Source organism: Lithobates pipiens, unplaced genomic scaffold (assembly GCF_037356315.1).
Source record: "Lithobates pipiens isolate NorthernLeopardFrog02 unplaced genomic scaffold, aLitPip1_a1.2 Scaffold_10, whole genome shotgun sequence".
Lineage (NCBI taxonomy): Eukaryota > Metazoa > Chordata > Amphibia > Anura > Ranidae > Lithobates > Lithobates pipiens.
The window spans coordinates 95825144-95844022 of NW_027507686.1; the positions used below are offsets into that span (position 1 = coordinate 95825144).

General features: G+C 42.8%; 1 protein-coding gene and 1 long non-coding RNA gene across 8 annotated transcripts in view; one reads left to right on the plus strand and one right to left on the minus strand.

The window, feature by feature from the left end:
* Positions 1-18879, plus strand: part of EHBP1L1 (EH domain binding protein 1 like 1) — a 1032390-nt gene that overhangs the window by 248996 nt on the left and 764515 nt on the right. For 6 of the 7 annotated variants that reach the window (XM_077456944.1, XM_077456900.1, XM_077456917.1 and 3 more), the window contains exon 2: positions 2853-2910. The exons of the other annotated variant lie outside the window; for it this stretch is intronic. In XM_077456944.1, the coding sequence (XP_077313070.1) occupies positions 2853-2910 (58 nt within the window). The remainder of the gene's footprint in view (positions 1-2852; positions 2911-18879) is intronic. 7 annotated transcript variants of the gene reach the window in all.
* LOC143933826 (uncharacterized) lies at positions 9755-17268 on the minus strand. The gene is made up of 2 exons (XR_013263152.1): positions 17046-17268; positions 9755-13203 (listed from the first exon to the last, which is right to left on the minus strand). It is a non-coding gene; the product is annotated as an uncharacterized LOC143933826 (long non-coding RNA).

Consider the following 18879-nt stretch of genomic DNA (forward strand, 5'->3'; position numbering starts at 1 on the left):
GTGGGACATAGTCCCTATAAAACAACATCAAAGAGAACAATGGTTTATGCAATTCGGATCATAAAGGAGAGTAATACTCTAATTAAACAGTCAAGTGTCATATAATCCGGGATCACCAGGGGAGGTAAAGAAGGTGACTACCCGGGCTAAGATCTATACGTTAGCGTAGAGTATAGGTACTGCGAGTGCCGCAATTTTCGGCGATAGGGGAATAGGATAGCGATAGAAGTTAGACTAGGAGCAAGAAAAGAAATGAAGGAAGGAAAAGAGAAGAGAGGGAAGTAGAGAAGGAGAGAAAGGCTGTGGATCGACCGGCCCGCACGGGCCCCGGGCATGTATAATGAGGGTCTCTTTAATATGATGAAGTTTGGATACCTATAAGGTCGGAGTCTAGGCCAGGGGGTAGAAAGTGTGTGATCCATGGCTGCCAGATCTTACGAAATCGGGGCATGCGATCTAGAATTTTCGCCTCAATTTTACAGTGAATCATTGCTTGCGTGACCCTATTTTTAACTTCGGCTACAGGAAGTATAGGCGTCTTCCAAGCCCTAGCAATTGTTTGCTTTGCTGCCGTTGTAAGTTGGAGAAATAGGGACAATTGGTTTCGAGTGCAATTGTGGGGTGTAAGATTAAGTAAGGCTAGAGATGGATCGGGTGGTATAGGGCATCCCAGAAGTAAGGATGCTATCTGGAATATAGCTGTCCAGAAACTTTGAACAATAGGACATGTCCACCAGATATGCAAATGAGTGCCTGCATCAGCACAGCCTCTAAAACATGAGGCAGGATAACCCGGGACAAATTTAGCTATCCTAATGGGGACCAAATACCACCGCATGAGGGCTTTAAAATTTGCCTCAGAGGCAACAACATTTTGAGAGGCTTTACAAGTATTGGTCCATATTTGCGACCATATATCATCGTTGTAGTCTATATTAAGGTCTGCAGACCATTTTGAGGTATAGGGTGGGAGGGGAGCAGGCAGGGAAGTGAAATGAGAATACAACTGAGAAATAATGCCCGGCGCATGTGGGTCAGAGTCGCATATTTTTTCGTAGGGTGACATATTCTTGTACATTATCAAATTTAGGTAGCGAGTTTACAAAATGGGAAATTTGTAAATATCGAAAGCATTCCTTATTGGGGAGTCGGAATTGAGCTTGTAGGGTAGGGAAGGGTTTGATCGTGCCATACCTTGTAAGATCACAAATTCGGTCCAGGCCTGCCCGAGACCAAGCCTCAAATAAGCCCGGCTCGGAGTAGGCTGGGCCAAATAGGGGATGTCCAAAGATAGAGAGCAACGGTAAATGTTGTGATTTAAGATGAAAAAGTTTGTGGTTCGTGTCCCAAACTTAAATTGAGTGCTGGGTTATCGGGTTAGTAAGTTTACCTCTTTGCGAGGAGGGTAGCCATAGAAGATTGGTTATAGTAATAGGGTGAGCATCTATGGCCTCAAGGCTAACCGAAATCGGTATTTCAGTTTTGGCATGATATAGAGTGAGCTGGGCTAGCTGGGCCGCATAGTAGTAATAGCGGAAATTTGGTACGCCCAATCCACCCTGAGCTTTGTGACGATAGAGCGTAGACTTAGAGATTCTGGGTCTGATTGGCCCCCATATGTATTTGAAAATTTTGCTTTGTACAAGGCGATGATAATAGGGTGGTATTGGGGTTGGAAGGACACGGTATAAATAGAGTAATTTAGGTAGCACCGTCATTTTGACTGCCACGACCCGACCTAGCCACGAAACACAGAGCGGTTGCCAGGCGGCCAAAAGATTTGTCAACTTTCGCAGGAGGGGTAGATAGTTGTGTTGGAATAGATGGGAGGGATTAGCTGTCAGGTGTATGCCTAAATAGGGAATTGAGGTTGAGGACCATTGAAAAGGAAAGTTATTGCGTAACCTATCACGCTCTCCCGCAGACAGAGATACATCAAGGGCTTTAGATTTTGATTGGTTGACTTCCAGTCCCGATATCCCCGCAAAATTGTCCAATACTTTACATAAATTAGGAAGGGTAGTGTGGGGGGGGAAGTTATAAATAGGAGAGCATCATCTGCAAACAGACAGATTTTATGGGTGGTAGATGCTACTTCTAACCCCTTAATATTTGGGTCAGCTCTAATCAACGCTGCCAAGGGCTCTATAGCTAATGCAAATAGTATGGGGGAGAGGGGGCAACCCTGCCTCGTCCCCCGGTGGATAGGGAAGAATTCAGACCGGAAACCCGCATACTGAACATAAGCTCGAGGCTGGGTATATAAGGCCAGCTTAAAAAGTGGGGACCGAAACCCCAGTAACGTAGGATATATTGTAGATACAGCCATGATACCGTATCGAACGCTTTGCGTATGTCTAGTGAGAGCAAATGCATGGGGATATTCCCGAGATTTAGCAAGATGCTGAAGAAAAATGACCAAAAATTTTTTTCTAGAAACTTTTTTTCCTAGTTCACCTAATGGCCTAATAGGGTAACAGAGGGGCGTTTAGAGACAGAATAAAAAGTGCCTCTAACAGTTGCGGTTTTAACACATCTATTGATCTATGAATGATTACAGAGCAGCATTCATTTGTGTCTTTTATTATATATATATATATATATATATATATATATATATATATATATATAGAACATGAAGTAAAGTGTAAAACTCTACAGCAGTTATGTGAACACTGTGGAGGCTGAATTGTTTAGATTCATTAACCGTATTAGAGCTCTTTCATATAATTTACATTTAGTTTTTTTCATCGACTATACTGAAGCTGTCACTTTATACGACCCATTAATGGTGGTGACTTTGTAGCTGTCTGTTTTTTCTAACTGCTTTTATCTTTTCTTAATCTTTGTAGGCAACCAGATAAAGTTGTGATTGTATGGACACGAAGGAACAGAAGAGTCTGCTCCAAGGTATGATTGTTTGGCAATTAGTTAAAACATCAGTGTGTCATGCCCTCTGTTGTATTTTAACCACTTTCAGACCGGACCATTTTGCTGGTAAATGACCAGAGGTCTTTTTACACTTTGGCACTGCGCTGCTTTAACTGGTAATTGCGCGGTCATGCAATGTTGTACCCAAACAAAATTTGCGTCCTTTTCTTCCCACAAATAGAGCTTTCTTTTGATGGTATTTGATTGCCTCTGCGATTTTTATTTTTTGCGATATAAACGTAAAAAGACCGCAAATTTTGAAAAAAAATGATATTTTCTACTTTTTGTTATTAGAAAAATCCAATAAACTCAATTTTAGTCATACATTTAGGCCAAAATGTATTCAGCCACATGTCTTTGGTAAAAAAAAAGTCAATAATTGTATATTTATTGGTTTGCGCAAAAGTTGTCACATCTACAAACTAAGGTACGTTTTCTGGAATTTACGCAGCTTTTAGTTTACGACTGCCTATCTCATTTCTTGAGGTGCTAAAATGGCAGGGCAGTACAAAACCCCCCCAAATGACCCCATTTTGGAAAGTAGACCCCCTAAGGAAATTGATAAGAGGCATGTTGAGCCCATTGAATATTTTATTTTTTTGCCTCAAGCGATTGAATAATGACAAAAAAAAAATTTTTTTTTTTTTTTTACACAAAGTTGTCACTAAATGATATATTGCTCACACATGCTATGGGCGTATGTGAAATGACACCCCAAAATAAATTCTGCTGCTTCTCCTGAGTACGGGGATACCACATATGTGGGACTTTTTGGGAGCCTAGCCGCGTACGGGGCCCCGAAAACCAAGCACCGCCTTCAGGCTTTCTAAGGGCGTAAATTTTTGAGTTCACTTCTCACTACCTATTACAGTTTTGAAGGCCATAAAATGCCAAGATGGCACAAAACCCCCACAAATGACCCCATTTTAGAAAGTAGACACCCCAAGCTATTTTCTGAGAGGCATGTTGAGTTCATGGAATATTTTATATTTTGCCACAAGTTGCGGGAAAATTACAAACTTTTTTTTTTTTTTTTTTTTTTTAACAAAGTTGTCACTAAATGATATATTGCTCATGCATGCCATGGGCATATGTGAAATGACACCCCAAAATAAATTCTGCTGCTTCTCCTGAGTACGGGGATACCACATATGTGGGACTTTTTGGGAGCCTAGCCGCGTACGGGGCCCCGAAAACCAAGCACCGCCTTCAGGCTTTCTAAGGGCGTAAATTTTTGAGTTCACTTCTCACTACCTATTACAGTTTTGAAGGCCATAAAATGCCAAGATGGCACAAAACCCCCACAAATGACCCCATTTTAGAAAGTAGACACCCCAAGCTATTTGCTGAGAGGCATGTTGAGTCCATGGAATATTTTATATTTTGCCACAAGTTGCGGGAAAATTACAAACTTTTTTTTTTTTTTTTTTTTTTCCACAAAGTTGTCACTAAATGATATATTGCTCACGCATGCCATGGGCATATGTGAAATGACACCCCAAAATAAATTCTGCTGCTTCTCCTGAGTACGGGGATACCACATATGTGGGACTTTTTGGGAGCCTAGCCGCGTACGGGGCCCCGAAAACCAAGCACCGCCTTCAGGCTTTCTAAGGGCGTTACAGTTTTGAAGGCCATAAAATGCCAAGATGGCACAAACCCCCCCAAATGACCCCATTTTGGAAAGTAGACACCCCTAAATTTAGGGGTACACTAGTGAGACTAGGTAATAAATGGCGGGTGCCCTGAAACTATAAAAAAAATAACTAACCAACCAGCGTCACCTGTAACAGTTATATGGTGATCACTGGTGAAAGGGTTAACTAGGGGGCAATTAGGGGGCTTTATGCGGTAGTATATGGGGGTCCCTGGCGCTATAAAAAGCTGCAGCGAACCTAAATACCTACCTGCCTAACTAGCGTCACCTGTGACACTAATACAGCGATCAGAAAAACGATCGCTTATTAGGCTGGGTTCACACTGGAGCGATGCGGGAACGCCACGAATGCGCGGCGGGTTCCCGCATCGCATGCCTCCCGGCGGCAGTTCACACTGCCCTATGCGAACTGCTGGGAGTGTCAGTGAAATGTTACTGACACCCCCAGATCAGTTCGCATATCGCAGTGCGATCTGCAAACTCGGATCGCATGGTGTGAACACCCATGCGATCCGATTCTGCTGCGGGCCAAAAAAAGGGTCCCGTGCGAATTTGCGGCGGGTGCGGCGAATGGCTGAACTCGAATCGCACAGAGATCGGATGTGATTTGCACTGCAGTGCGGTGCGAATCACATCCGTTCTCATAAACCGCTGCAATGTGAACCCAGCCTTAGTGACACTGGCGACGGGGGGTGATCACGGGGTTAAACCTTTATTGGGGGGGTTAGGGGGGTACCTTAGAACTAAAGGGGGCTAACCCTAACTGCCCTAACAGTTATTAGTCACAAATGACACCCGCCGGGTGATCAGGGGGTTAAACCTTTATTAGGTAATAAATGGCGGGTGCCCTGAAACTATAAAAAAATAACTAACCAACCAGCGTCACCTGTAACAGTTATATGGTGATCACTGGTGAAAGGGTTAACTAGGGGGCAATCAGGGGGCTTTATGCGGTAGTATATGGGGGTCCCTGGCGCTATAAAAAGCTGCGGCGAACCTAAATACCTACCTGCCTAACTAGCGTCACCTGTGACACTAATACGGCGATCAGAAAAATTATCGCTTATTAGGCTGGGTTCACACTGGAGCGATGCGGGAACGCACGAATCCGCGGCGGGTTCCCGCATCGCATGCCTCCCGGCGGCAGTTCACACTGCCCTATGCGAACTGCTGGGAGTGTCAGTGAAATGTTACTGACACCCCCAGATCAGTTCGCATATCGCAGTGCGATCTGCAAACTCGGATCGCATGGTGTGAACACCCATGCGATCCGATTCTGCTGCGGGCCAAAAAAAGGGTCCCGTGCGAATTTGCGGCGGGTGTGGCGGGTGCGGCGGGTGCGGCGAATGGCTGAACTCGAATCGCACAGAGATCGGATGTGATTTGCACTGCAGTGCGGTGCGAATCACATTCGTTCTCATAAACCGCTGCAATGTGAACCCAGCCTTAGTGACACTGGCGACGGGGGGTGATCACGGGGTTAAACCTTTATTGGGGGGGTTAGGGGGGTACATTAGAACTAAAGGGGGCTAACTCTAACTGCCCTAACAGTTATTACAGTCACAAATGACACCAATGCAAAAAAAAAAAAAAAAAAAAAAAAAAAAATGACATTGGTGTCACTGTGACTGGGGGGCAGGGGTAATTGGGGGGGTGATCGGGGGGTAAAGGGGGGGTGTGAGTGTGCCTGGCATGTTCTACTGTGTGTGTAGAGTGTTGGTGCAACTCACCGATCCGCTCTCCTCCGTGTCGGAACGGAAAATACCGACACGGAGGAGAGAATACATCACTTCCTCTCCTGTGTTTACATTACAGGAGAGGAAGTGATGTCACCGGGGATTTCTATTCGTCGGGAGCGATCGCGAGGGGGTGGCCATGAATGAATGGCCGCCCCCTCGTCCCGGATCGCTCCCGGACGAAAACCGACCGCCGCAGGCACCGGGCGGGGGCCCGATCGGGCCCCCGACCCGCGGGAGGCAAGGGACGTACATGTATGTCCTTATGCCTGCCCGTGCCATTGTACCGACGTACATCGGCGTGCGGCGGTCGGCAACTGGTTAATCTGCTTCTGAATTTCCCCCCCAAAAATATTGGAGTGATGACTTGTAAAAGCTGATAAAGTGCATTGCAAAAAGTATTCATACTCCTTGAAAGTTTCCACATTTTGTCATGTTACAACCGTAAAAGTAAGATTTTGTTTATTAGGGTTTTAGGTGATGGACCAACGCAAAGTGGTACATAATTGTGAAGTGGAAGGAAAATGTTAAATGGTTTTCAATTTTTTTTTTTTTTACAAATAAATATTTTTAAAAAAATGTGGCATGCATTTGTATTCAGCCCCCTTTACTCTGATACCCCTAACTAAAATCTAGTGGAACCAATTGCCTTCAGAAGTCACCCAATTAGTAAATAGAGTCCACCTGTGTGTAATTTAATCTCAGTATAAATACAGCTGTGGTGTTAGAATGGCCCAGTCAAAGTTCAGACAGGTCAGGGATAACGTTGTTGAGAAATTTAAAGCAGGATTAGGTTATAAAAAAAAACGTATCCAAAGCTTTTAACACTTTTTAATCCATCATCCGAAAATGGAAAAAGTATGGCACAACTGCAAGCTATCAAGACATGGCCATCCACCTAAACTGACAGACAGGGTAAGGAGAGCATTAATCAAAGAAACAGTCAAGAGGCCCATGGTAGCTCTGGAGGAGCGGCACAGCTCAGGTGGGAGAATCTGTCCACAAGACAACTATTATCGTGCACTCCACAAATCTGGCCTTTATGGAAGAGTGGCAAGAAGAAAGCCAAATTAAGTCCTGTTTGCAGTTTGCGAGAAGCCATGTGGGCAACACAGCAAACAGGTGGATGAACGTGCTCTGGTAAAATGAGACCAAAATTTTACTTTTTGGCCTAAAAGAAAAAACGTGTGGTGGTATGGCAGAAAAATAACACTGCACATCACCCTGAATACACCATCCCCACTGAGAAACATGGTGGTGGCAGCATCATGTTATGGGTATGCCACTCAGTGGTAGTCCGGTGGCTTAACACTCCACTAAAGTGATATTTTGACAAGTTAAATTAGAAGTTAAGCCTAAAACGAACATACCTTTTCTTCAGCCGATCTGGTCCGGTCCCACGCTGAGGTGACAATGGCGGCCTCTCTGTGTAGGCATGTGCAGGATATGCAGCTGGCAGCAGAAGCCCTATAGTAAGTCTATGGGTGATGTCACTTCCCAGGCATTTAGTTGTCGGCTGTCTTCACAGCAACCGCCACTTGAGACTCGACCGGATCGTCTGCAAAAAAGGTAAGTATAGTGATTTTTGCTTTACAGAGTTAGATTAATCTTAGAATGTGGCTGCCAGTACGATAAGTGTTTGTTAGTTTTAGGCTGAACTTCTACTTTAAAGATTGCTTTGTATATACTGTACATCCACAACCTGGACTGATTCAGGACTCAAGCAATCAGCTGCACCACGCTCATTTGTTCGGCCCCAAACCTCACCTGGCACCTCCCCACATGTATCATCACTAATCACGTGACTTCATCAGGGTACAGGTCAGGTGCTGCAGCAGGGGTCAGATATATGGCAGTTTCTTTTTACTATATCACCATTTTTATATATATTTGCAGTCACATGTATGATCTTTATTGTACATTAGCACTGGTATTGTAGGTTTGTGCTTGGATATAACATTTCAAGACCATTATATCACTGATCACAGAACATCACCTTCCAGCAGGGAATGGTGCTGTAAAGGCTTACCTTGGTTGGAGTCCATAGTGCAGAGATGTATGCTCACCCTTGCAAATACACACAGCCCATGGTAACAAGGTAAAAAGCTACCTGGGCTGTGAATCTGTGCACTGGGGCTTGACATGAATTAACCAAAGGAATGTCGAGGTTAAGCTTTAGGCAGGTATTCCAGAAGTCAGAATAAATGATGAACAGAGCCAGTGTCAGAAGCCAGGGTGGGTCTTGGAACACTGCAACTTGAAACCAGAACTCAGGAACCTTTCACAATACAAGAGACAATGAACTGACCAAGCCCTCAGCGTGAGGCAGTGTTTTATACCCGGCTGATTAGATAAACTGCCTCAGCTGAACCAGGAGTGACAGGTACTAATTGCAAAGCAAGAACCAGAGTATAGCCCTCAGTACTTCATGCAGAACTAGGCATAGCTAGAAAGCAGGTTGAATAATGAACTGAGGTGTGGCTCAGAGGCAAAGCAACAGGAGCAGTAAGCAGAAGGTCATGAGTTCAATACCTCCTTGAGGGTGTGACCATGCCTGGCCGTCTGCATGGCATGGTAGGGACCGTGACAGGTGCACTCATTTATATGTAATCTGTGTGGACACTTTTATGTAGATTGGGGATATTTCCTATGACATGTTATATAAGTTTTATTGACATTTATTTATATATTTATTTTATTAATGATGTGAAATGGCACTACCACGTTCGTAGCTTCCAGTTTCTTAGGCCATGGAGATGATTGTAGCCATTCTGGTCTTTGATCAGCTCTATGGTCAGCTGACGGAACCACCAGCTGCATTCTCAGGTTCCCTGTTGGGACAGGAGAGCCCAAGAAAACCATGGAAGACAGAGAGAGGAGGAAGGGGGGGGGGGGGCGTTCCCTCCCACTGCTTGTAAAAGCAGTCTAGAGGCTAATAGCCACTAGGATTGCTTTTACATGAAAGCCGACCACTGGTTGAAAAGGATGATACCTAAACCTGTAGGACCAATCTGGTATAACCACTCAAAGTCCAGCAACATACCCATACGTTGCTGGTCCTTGTTGGGCATACATTGCAATGTACTTTTTTTCATGCAACCTGCGGGCTGCATGAAAAAAAGACATTGATCGGTGAATATGCCCACCATTAGAATACTGCCCTTCATCCACCCATTTCTAATGATGGGCATACATGCAGCATTTTTTTTTTTAAACTGGTGGTGAAATCACCTCCTACAGCACTGGAGTCACTGATTTACGTATCGTGGGAGCAAACGCTGTTGCTGTCAAGATGGATAAATCAGTGCTGCAGCTGAATGGTGATTGGACAGCGCAATGGTGTAGTGGTTAGCACTCTCGCCTAGCATTAAAAAGGGTCACTGGTTCTGTTGTTCTGAGCCTTGAAATAAAGGACATCTACAAGTTAGCATTCGTCTTAATGTATATTTACTTCAGAATACACGCTGTGCACAGGATCACACCTACCAAGGGGTTGTGATAAAGAATACAATTTGTTACAGCTTTTTATAAGAAAATGATAACATGACAGTGTATGGCGGGCACAAGCCCAAGTTACAAAATACGCAATACATTCCAGGATAATCTATTTCATATTTCATCTGGTCATTCTAGCCCGAACACAATAACAATTTTAAAGGTCGTTTTGACAATTTGGCAATTTGGATATTAATTAAGAAGGGGAAAAGTTATGTTATAAACAGGGACTTTCCATAAAAACATTTCAACATCATTTCTGGGAATAATATGCTTTATCATGTTACTGGCAGGACATCTCATGTCAAGCAAGGAGCAAGATACACAAAATAAGATATGTGTTGCAATATTGAGAAATACCAAAAGAATCAAGAAACATTTTAGAAAGAAATACATGTTCATATTGAAGGGGAACTCTGAGTAGTATATATATATATGTATTGCATATATCTTCATATTTTCACATTCCCTCCTATGTTTTCAATTCTTTGGGTATTCTTCTTTAGACCTCCTCTATATCTCTGGGTTGGCTTCCAGGTATGCGAGCCACCATCTCATGAGCAGTCCTGACTCTTGACCTTTGGGGCTCAAAAGAACCAGTATTAGTACAAGCTTTCCAAATAGCACTACAAGAAGTTTGTAGTTATTTTCAAACAACATTTGAATAACATAGGTGCACATTTGATTATAAGGATTATAAGTACTATGATACCAACAATATAAAGGATACCATGTAATATACCAGCAAACCAGCCACCAATGCTTGAAAACCAGTTGACAGGATTAAGCCAGGAAAGCCAGCTTCCCCAACTTCCTTCAACCCAAGCAGTTTCAGTATGCTCTTTCCGAAAATTGAGCTTAATCTGTTGCACTTGTTCCACATGTGAAATGATGGCATATTCTGCTTTAGTATCATTTACAATGCAGTTGCAACAGCCCGTTCCCACTATGGTGCATATTCCTCCCTGGCTTGCTGTTAGATAATCCAGCACCAGCCGGTGCTGCAAAATCTCCTTTTTAACCATTTTTAGTTCTGTGGCAAGAGCCACAAAGTTCCTATCATACAATGCTGTAATATTATCAATCAAGTCAGCTAAATCAATGATAAAACTGAATGCGTTTTTAATACAACATCTATTTATCCATGGTATGGAGAATATTGGCTTTATTTCCTTGTCATGTGATTCTACATTAGTGTCAATATCACTAGTATCAGTATCATTAGTATTTTCCTCAACAATAAGTGGTGGTATCTCAATGTTAGTCTCACCCTCCTTGTTCATATCAGGATCTTTAACCTCATCATGACCCTCTTCCTCCCCCCCAGGTTCTGACTGAGAAGCTAAGTCTCTTTTGAGAAGATGGATGGGGATTTTATGGATTTGGGACTCCTTAAACTCATTGTCACTCATATACCAAGTGGCAGATATTACTCTACCAAAATAACAAACCCCCATAGAATTTAAAGGGATCCAATTATATGCTTTCTTCCCACATATAAAGTAATAACCTGGGGGAGCTGCACAAGCCTTCCTGAAATTATACCCCTGCAAACACATTAATAATTTCATATTGTTTTGTCTAGAATGCTGACGATGCGTGTAGTCATGTAGTTCCTGATACCGATCCGTGCTCCATGCTGTATCCTTACCATCAAACCAATATCTGATCTCAGCATTGTCCATACAGTTGGAGTTCCCAATAGGTCTGGTAGTGCTTTGGAAACCCTGAGTAAGCAGCTCAGATGAATATTCTCGAGTGAAGTTTATACAGACCGAGGGGGTTCTCATTGGAGCACTGGTGAACAATAGGAGCGAGACAACTCTGTCAATCATTGTCTTGCGTACATCTCCAAAATGGGCACTGTTCTTTATTTTAGCCAATGTGCTGGGAACGCCTAGCAATGGTATAGTCTTATGAGAGATAGGTGTATGCGTGCATATCCAGCAATTAGAAATGTTCAGTCTTTTTGCTGCCTGTAGGTGCATAGACACAAAGGAGTTATGAAAGGGTTCACCCAATTTAGCGTGATACTCATGAGTGTCTCTTCTTGTTCTTTGATTGGGATTACGGCTCTCTTCAGATTGCAATTTTTCATTTGTGACAGTGGCATTGAAAAGTTAGGTGTCATGTATCTTACCCTTTTCTTTATGGTATGTCCATTCGAATGCCATGACTGTGATCCACACCACCGCTCCACCACAGAGGATAACACTCCATAATGCCACATTCGGTCTAGGCCCCAGGAGATTCATTCTGGAGTCTTCTGGCTCTGGCACGAGTAATTGGCGATGATGACCTAGAAGGCAAGGGTAAAGGAGAATACCTGCTAACAGCAGAATGATCTGTATGTTCCTTCGGAGCTACAGTCTTTTTACAATGAGAACCATGAACCCTGTACTTGTAGTCTTTCAGCTTTACAGCAGTGGGAGATACAAGAATGATTTGAAACGGTCCTTTCCACTTAGGGGACAAAGTGGTCCGGGGTATTTGATTCTTGATGTACATGTGTTCCTTCACTTGTATCCACTGGTTGACCTGCTTTGGCTCTGGAAAAAGTATCAGAAAACACATTGCGTACATAGTATATCATAGTATATCATGGCATCTTGACCTTTTAGCAAAGTCACTGTCTCTGGTGGCACAAGGGTTGCAGGAAGTCTCTTAGGCGGTCGCCCAAATAGTATATCAAAGGGTGATAGTCCATGCTTCTCCTTAGGGGTGGTCCTAATGATAGCTAAGGCTATTGGCAGTGCTTCTACACATGTGCTTTTCCCATTAGCAGTTATCTTGGCCAGATACCCCTTTAAAGTTTGATTGCTGCACTCCACCATCCCGCTAGCTTGTGGCCTATATGGGGTGTGCAGCTGCTGTCTTATCCCCAGAATATTCACCACTTCTGCCATTAACTTTTTATCAAAGTGTGTACCTCTATCTGAGGAGAAAACAACCCCTATACCAAATCTTGGGATTAACTCTAATGAGACATTTTACTACTGTTCGGGCATTACTCCTGGCACATGCAAACTAAAAGATACTTGAGCCGACCACAAGGGGGCATATCTGAGAAGTCAATCTGCACAATTTGAAACGGCTCCTCAGTATGTGGAATATGCTTCATATGGATGGGCACTGGTTTTGCAATGTTATGCATTTGACATATTGCACATTCATTAATCTATTTAGCAGAATATGTATGAAAGCCTGGAGCCTCACCACCCAACACATCCCTCCTGTTGAGACATGGCAAGGCCCATGGCTCAAAGCAAACAAATAAGGAAACAGAGTTGGAGGAGCAACCATTTTTCCCTTCATAGTCCGCAGGCCATCCTCATCACAAACAGCCCCTTTGGAGCACCAGGATGGTCTGTGAGGTGAATTTTCCTGTAAGACAGACAAAATGTGTAAATCAACAGGTAAATCAGTCAGAAACAACATAGGCATGACACTGGATGGCTATTCGTAGATTGCTCCTTTAGCATATTCATTGGCTTGTTACACAAAATAGGTATTAAGATTTACTATAGTCAGGTAGCCCAAGATTTGGGGTTGTCAGTAAAGTTTCTTTAATTTCTTTATTCACTGCTGGGGTTAATTTGTCCTCGATAAACGCATAACTACCCTTTGTATGTCGCTTTAATAATACTTGTAAAAGACCTAATACTAGTGGAGGATTGAGTCCCCTTCATCCAGTAAAATTTTAATTTTTTATTTATTATCTATTCTTAATCACCGGGCTTAATCCCCATGACTTTTCACCGTGGCCACTTTCATATAGTCTGGTGAGAATTTCCAGTAATCCAGACTGCTGGATTCATAAGTCCCTTGTGGGCTTCTTGTAATCCCTCCTGTTTAGGGTTAATAAAGTTCTGGCATAAGGAGCAAATTTAACATCTCCCTTTGCTTCAAGTATGTTTTACTCCCATCCCTTCAGGCATTAAAACTATAGTTATCACCCCCACATCTCCCCCCACCCTACTCCCCCCCCTCCTCATTTCTTAGTCTGTATCCCCCCTCCCTTTTTTTTTGTGTGTGTGTGTTGTCCTTGTTTTGCGCAACTGTTGGCACTCTACTTAAGCAGGGGCCTTAGACATAGGTCCAGCTCCCAGAATGGGTTTTTCATAAGCTTTCCTTACCAGCAATAAGTTTGTGTTCCTTTTGTTAACCAGTTTTCTTACATCACTGTTAATAATATTTTGTACACTGTATTCTGGAATACAACTGCATGTGCAGTATCTGTATGTCTGCATATTTTTTGAATAAAAATTGTTCATGGAAAAAAAAAATTAAAACTATAGTTACTCTTATATTTTCTCTGTCTAGCAGACTGCTAGGGGAGTATGGCGATACACCAACTCTTAAGCCGCGTACACACGGGCGGACTGTATGGCCAACTTAGTCCGTCAGACAATCCGACGGACAGTCCGTCCTACTTTCGAATGAACGGACTTGACCACACACGGATGCACAAACAGTCCGTCGAAAGTTTGCGCGATGACGTGTACAGCACGTACGACGGGACTAGAAATAGGAAGTCCAATACACAGCAATGCAACCTTTCGCCGTGTAAATCCTTTCTGAGCATGCGCCATACTTAGTCCGTGGAACTAGCCTACTCCCGAGCGGATTGTCCGCTGAAACCAAAGTACGACGGACAATATTACGGAAATTCCGAAATACTTAGTCCGCCAGACTGCACGCTGAAAAAGTCCGCTGAAGCCCACACACGAGCGGACTGTCCGCTGAAATGTGTTTCGACGGACTAAGTTGGCCAGACAGTCCGCCCGTGTGTACGCGGCTTTACCTATAGAGGTTCAGTGACTTTGGCAGTAATTACACCATTACTTACCTCAACCTGATTCGGAGTGGGAAAATTGGCATCACATATATTTTAACAAAGTATTTTTTGTCTTTCCCGTTTAATTTGAAGAGCTACAACCTGCACTTCAATACTTTCCATATGCAGTGCTGTTTTCTTAGGTATGGGAACTTGTTATACATTTACTATTTTTATCGCAATCCTTATTAATCTCTTAGATTCTTCAAGATCCACTATTCATTAATTCTAGCGCTGGCTTCTTTCTCCATTCTTTAACTTCCTATAACAATCCTCCCATGAAACCGTTAACCAGACCATGTCTTTACACTTTCTTTTAATTCTCCTTAAATTCTTATTGCCGAGTCAGAAACTGTAGCAGCAGGCATCTGCCCGCACTGTTCCTTCACTCACTGACATGGAGCCTGTTCTCCCCTCCCTTTCAGAAAATCATAAGCACATCTGCAATTTGCTAGCTGTTCCATGCACACCGATAGGGAGAGATTAACCCATTTGCTAACTCATCACTTACTTCTCTCTAACATTTTATTGTTCACTAGCACCCTTATTCTTTGCAAATACGTTCCATATATCCACATACTTTTCAGGCACCACACAGTCAATCAAGATCCACATATCTGTATATGTGGCTTGTTGAGTCCTTTCCATCCACATCATTTTCCCATACCATTTCTTAGGGCACTTTTCCATATTGGGCAGTTTTGCCACAATTGCTCTTATCTCACTAGGCTTCCATGGGACATAAACTTGAGCCATATTAGCTACATAATGATCTCCCACCACCCCTCCTGGCAGGGCCACTTCCCTTAGGGGCATCTGCTTCACCGGCTTTTCTACCGGCGTCTCCTTTAATAGGGACCTGATCAGGTCCCTTGTTTCTCTTTCCCTATCTGGAGTGTGTAGTATCCCTAAAGCTTTCTGCTTTGCTGCTGCTTTTTGCCTCGTAACCACTGGGATATAAGTCTGGCTTGTCTGTTTTATGGGGGTGTGTAATCAATCTATTTCAGTGAACTTTGCTAAAGCATTTGGTTTTGATGGAGTGAACTGCCAAGTTTGTCCATCTTTATCAAATATTACCCCCTCACTATTACCCAATGAGGATCCCAAACTACTCCTCCGTTGAGAAGTCCCTTGGGCTCCTTCTAACCTTCGACTCCTTCCCTCCTGTGAGAAGCTGGAAACAGCTTGCTGTTGCTGAGGGGTAGACTGGAAAGGCATGTGGGGAGCACTCTGTTCTCCCGTGTCTTCTTCCCTTTCCTCCATAGGATCAAGTTCGTCTATAGGGGCAGACGCTGCTCTAGACGCTACTGCTAAATCCCTTCTGGCAAACTCATACGGGGATGCCCAAGCATTGGGAAGCTCCTCTTCATCTTCCAGATGTAGAGCAGCTTTCTCAGTACACATTTTATAAAGGGGTGGTTTTACATCCTTTCGGTACACTTCTTCCCAAGCAGCTAAACATTCAATCCCCCCACAATCAGACATTTTAAAGAGTAAATTAAATAATGCATTAATTGTTGGGGTATCCAGAGAACCTTCCGGTGGCCACCATCGAGAAGGGTCCTCTTTGTATTCCCTCTTTGTAATTTTACACCATTTTACATGATGCTTTAAAGCATCCGGCTCTCCACTTACCATCATTTTGATGATAGGAGCGCTTGGATGTAATTTTGTTACGCTTAATCCTGTTTTCTTTGCTATTTTTAATAATTTCTTTGCCCTCTCCTTTGTTAACCCAAAAGTATTCATTACAGGTAAAATATTTTTTTCATGCAAATTTCCCATTTTCTTTATATTTCCCCTGTTACTCTTTTTCAGAAATGACAATAGTTTAGAGCTCCGGGACTGAGAGCTCTACTGTTCACTTCTTACGGCTGTGTACCAGCAGCCCAGTACATATATTGAGATATCTCACTTCGTTCTACTCTCAGAAGGACCTCTCCTTTCTGAGTGGTAATAGGCTAGTCCCTATCTCGACTCCCTATTCCAGAGAACATACAGCAGGTCATTCACCCATTTGTGGCTATCCGCTGAAGGCAAACCTATCCGCCTTAGGACCACAAACGTTTCTCAAAAAATCACACAAAAATTCAACATCCACCACCTTCTATTCACTCATAGAAATTGTGGTACTTGCATTTTACACATCCCTTAATAACATGACTATATTCATTGTCATTTCTGAGAGTAAGAAGAAGGGCAAGTAAGTACTTTTGCATGCTTAAGTTGTAACTGGTACCATTAATATTCTCAGTAATCATACATAGACAGAATGCAATAAAATCAAAAGGGAACGTGTTACCTTCTGTATTCCACAAGCCCCACCTGGCTCCTCAAAACCGCACAGAAAGACAGTACTTTATAATATGAGAAATAAAAGTTTTCTCACCTGAGGCCTCTTTGCTGTCCCTCCTGTTGCGGGTTGAGAGCCGATGTTGGGGGTGCAGATAAGAAGACCGTCCGAGGGGTCACCAACTGTATGGACAATGCTGATATCAGATATTGGTTTGATGGTAAGGATACAGCATGGAGCACGGATCGGTATCAGGAACTACATGACTACAGGCATCGTCAGCATTCTAGACAAAACAATATGAAATTATTAATGTGTTTGCAGGGGTATAATTTCAGGAAGGCTTGTGCAGCTCCCCCAGGTTATTACTTTATATGTGGGAAGAAATCATATAATTGGATCCCTTTAAATTCTATGGGGGTTTGTTATTTTGGTAGAGTAATACCTGCCACTTGGTATATGAGTGACAATGAGTTTAAGGAGTCCCAAATCCGTAAAATCCCCATCCATCTTCTTAAAAGAGACTTAGCTTCTCAGTCAGAACCTGGGGGGGAGGAAGAGGGTCACGATGACCCCGTCGGGGTCACCAACTGTTGTTCTGAGCCTTGAAATAAAGGACATCTACGAGGTAGCATTCGTCTTAATGTATATTTACTTCAGAATACACGCTGTGCACAGGATCACACCTTCCAAGGGGTTGTGAAAAAGAATACATTTGTTACAGCTTTTTATAAGAAAATGATAACATGACAGTGTATGGCGGGCACAAGCCCAAGTTACAAAATACGCAATACATTCCAGGATAATCTATTTCATATTTCATCTGGTCATTCTGGCCCGAACACAATAACAATTTTAAAGGTCATTTTGACAATTTGGCAATTTGGATATTAATTAAGAAGGGGAAAAGTTATGTTATAAACAGGGACTTTCCATAAAAACATTTCAACATAATTTCTGGGAATAATATGCTTTATCATGTTACTGGCAGGACATCTCATGTCAAGCAAGGAGCAAGATACACAAAATAAGATATGTGTTGCAATATTGAGAAATACCAAAAGAATCAAGAAACATTTTAGAAAGAAATACATGTTCATATTGAAGGGGAACTCTGAGTAGTATATATATATATATATATATATATATATATATATATATATATATATGTATTGCATATATCTTCATATTTTCACAGTTCAAATCCCAACCATGACACTACCTGCCTGGAGTTTACATGTTCTTCCTGTGCCTGCATGGGTTTCCTCCAGGTACTCCAGTTTCCTTCTACAACCCAAAGACATGCAGGTAGGTTAATTGATTTCTGTCCAAAATTGGCCCTAGTATAGGAACAGGGACCTTGGATTGTGGGCTCCCAGAGGGCAGGAACCAATGTGAGAGTGCAATGTACAGGGTTAGGGACAATTGTTGAACTGGATGCACTGGTGTCTTTATTCAACCTTACTAACTATGCAACTATGCGTGCCTGCTAAGCAAATGATGGTTAACAATAAAACAAAGTAACATTACAGTATAACAGTAAGGCATACCATACCTGCAAATATAGTAAAACTAAATTTTTTTTTTAACACAATCTGTGCCTTAAAAATATATGCATGGGGGCAATCCACCCCTAATGTTAGGAGCAAATCTCTCCTCCACCCCTGCCCCATGCTTCGGCATATATGCTCTTTTTTTTAAACTGTGGTGGTGAAATCGACTCCTACAGTGCTGGTGTCACGGCTTTATGTAGCGTGGGAGCAAGCGATGTTGCTGTCAGAATAAATAAACCCGTGCTGCAGCTGAATGGCGTACCTGCTAAGCAAATGGTGGTTAATAATAAAACAAAGTAACATTACAGTATAACAGTAAGCCCCTGTACACACGGTCGGAGATTCCGGCAACCAAATCCGTCGGATTAATTCTGACT